The sequence below is a fragment of the Gavialis gangeticus genome, unplaced genomic scaffold, assembly GCF_001723915.1.
Source record: "Gavialis gangeticus isolate Ggan-Ray unplaced genomic scaffold, GavGan_comp1, whole genome shotgun sequence".
In the NCBI taxonomy this organism is placed as follows: domain Eukaryota; kingdom Metazoa; phylum Chordata; order Crocodylia; family Gavialidae; genus Gavialis; species Gavialis gangeticus.
The window spans coordinates 31,949,419-31,951,539 of NW_017728994.1; the positions used below are offsets into that span (position 1 = coordinate 31,949,419).

The 2,121-nt window shown below is 50.7% G+C and overlaps 1 protein-coding gene across 1 annotated transcript in view; it reads left to right on the plus strand.

Moving 5' to 3' along the window:
- Positions 1-2,121, plus strand: part of LOC109287248 (beta-microseminoprotein-like) — a 22,808-nt gene that overhangs the window by 8,732 nt on the left and 11,955 nt on the right. The window contains exon 3 of the mRNA XM_019502194.1: positions 411-513. Within this exon, the coding sequence (XP_019357739.1) occupies positions 411-513 (103 nt within the window). The remainder of the gene's footprint in view (positions 1-410; positions 514-2,121) is intronic.

Genomic DNA, 2,121 nt, shown 5'->3' on the forward strand with positions numbered 1-2,121 from the left:
CAGCCAATGTCCATGAGAGGTTGTTTGGCTTTTTTAATGCACAGTTCTAACAGAAAGGGTGGGAGGTGGCCCCATCCAGATTAACCAGCAGCCCATAGTGGGAGGGAGGCATGGGTCTGAATCCCCTCAGACCAGGGATAGAATAGAACCCATGTACCACCCTATGATTTAGCAAACCTATTTCTGTTTGCTGTGAAATAGTTTTATTTGTGCAACATCTGCACCAACAGCTTTCTCCTGAGTGGAGTGGGAGTGTGGCATTGGTGGTGAAATATTTTTCAGGTAAATTATGCTACTTTATACATGGGCCCCAGACTTTAGCATAGATATCAAGTTCAGGACATAGGCACACATACAATTTCAGTTCTGTATTTTGATATCCTAAATGATTGTTTTTATGCTCTCTTCAGGCTGCCTTAAGGATGGAGAGATGTATGCCATTGGTACATCCTGGTATACTAAGGAGTGCCTTCTGTGCCATTGTACCTACAAATATATAACCTGTTGCAATGTGTAAGTGCAAAAAATAATGCTGGATTATTTGAATCAGGGGCAGATTTAGAAAAGGGTTCAGTGGTGCAGTTGTCCCCCAACCTCCCTGCTTCCAGATCATGCTGTGGGAGCAGCAGCAGGTGACTTTTTAAGCAGGTAAGACACCTCCTCTCTTCCACTCTATGCTCAGCATTACCTCCCACCCCTGGCTTTCTTCCTATCTCCCACCTGCCACTGCTGCTGGCCCCAGCAGACCTGGAGGTGACGGGAGCTCCAGAGCAGCTCCTGCCTTACTCCAGCTGGGTTATGCAGGGAGGTGGGCTCAGCCAGGGACACAAGCAGCTATGGGTGACTGGTGCCACCTTAGTCGGGGGGGTATGTGCCCCCCCCAGCAACCAGTCATCCAGTGGGGGGAGGGAGGGTCCCTCCATGGCAAAACTCACCAACCAGGAAGCAGTGCTCCTGGAAGCAGCCGCGGCGCTACATCTGGCACCCCCACTCCCCATCCAGCACTTGCAGTGGGGGGCATCAGTGCTCCTACTTGTCCACCCTGCCCATCACTTAAGTGGGGAGCACAGCCGGTCAGGGGGTGCACCAGTGTTCTCAGGGGGTACACTTCAAGCAGCAGGGGTATTCCTCCCTGCCTAGCAACCCAGGTGTTGCCTACCAGCCTGGGATCAGATGAAGGGAGTCGAAACCTGCTTGCCAACACTGCCCCTGCCCCAGCTGAGCCCAGCAGTCCATACAGTTATGTCATGTGGCCTGGGCTAAAGCAGGGCAGGAGCAGTCACAATAGCATCACTGGTGGGTGGGTTTCCCCTTCCTGTGGCCAGTACCAAAGGCAAGGGATGGAATGGATGGAGAAGAAAGGTGCTGCTGAGCATGGCAGGGGCGGGGTGCCAAGAGCAGAGGAGGGGATTCTTACCAGATTCAAGGACATGAAGAAAAAAATCCAACCACTACTCCCACAGTGTTGACTTTCTAGCCCAGTGGGCGGGGAGGCTGAGAGTGGGGGAGCACCAACTCCTCCAACATTGGTTGTTGCTCCTGCAGTTCCCTTTTCAAAGTCCTGGCTCCACCCATGATTTTAACTTTATAAACTATACCAATCTCATAGTACTCATGTCCTAGAAAACTCTGAAGATCCATTAGAGACTCAAGGAACATATCTACACAAGACATTTACTGCAGAGTAGACCAATTAGCTCCACAGTAAATGTCTCAGCATCTACATCTGCAGACTATTAGGCTTCAGTAAACTAATAAACTCAGCAGCAGGGTAGTACTTGTAAATACAAGTACTATCCTGCTGTGCAGTTTTTTTACTCCTCAGCACTGCACATGTAAATGGTTGACCAGGCTTGGCTGGGGCATGAGGGTGCTTCAGTGTGGGAGCTGCCTGCTGGCTAGCCCTGCAACAGAGCACCCTTGTTCCTCAGCCAGCCCCTCCACCTGCTCTGACCCAGCTCAACATGCTGCAGTCCTGGGTGCACATGGAAATGCGGCACCTGGGAGCAATGAACTCTGGCACGATATACACTGCAGTTTATTGAATCCTGTTACTGTGCATATATAGACACATCCAAGGTGCACAGATTTGCTTACCACTACCACCAATGTATAGACCCT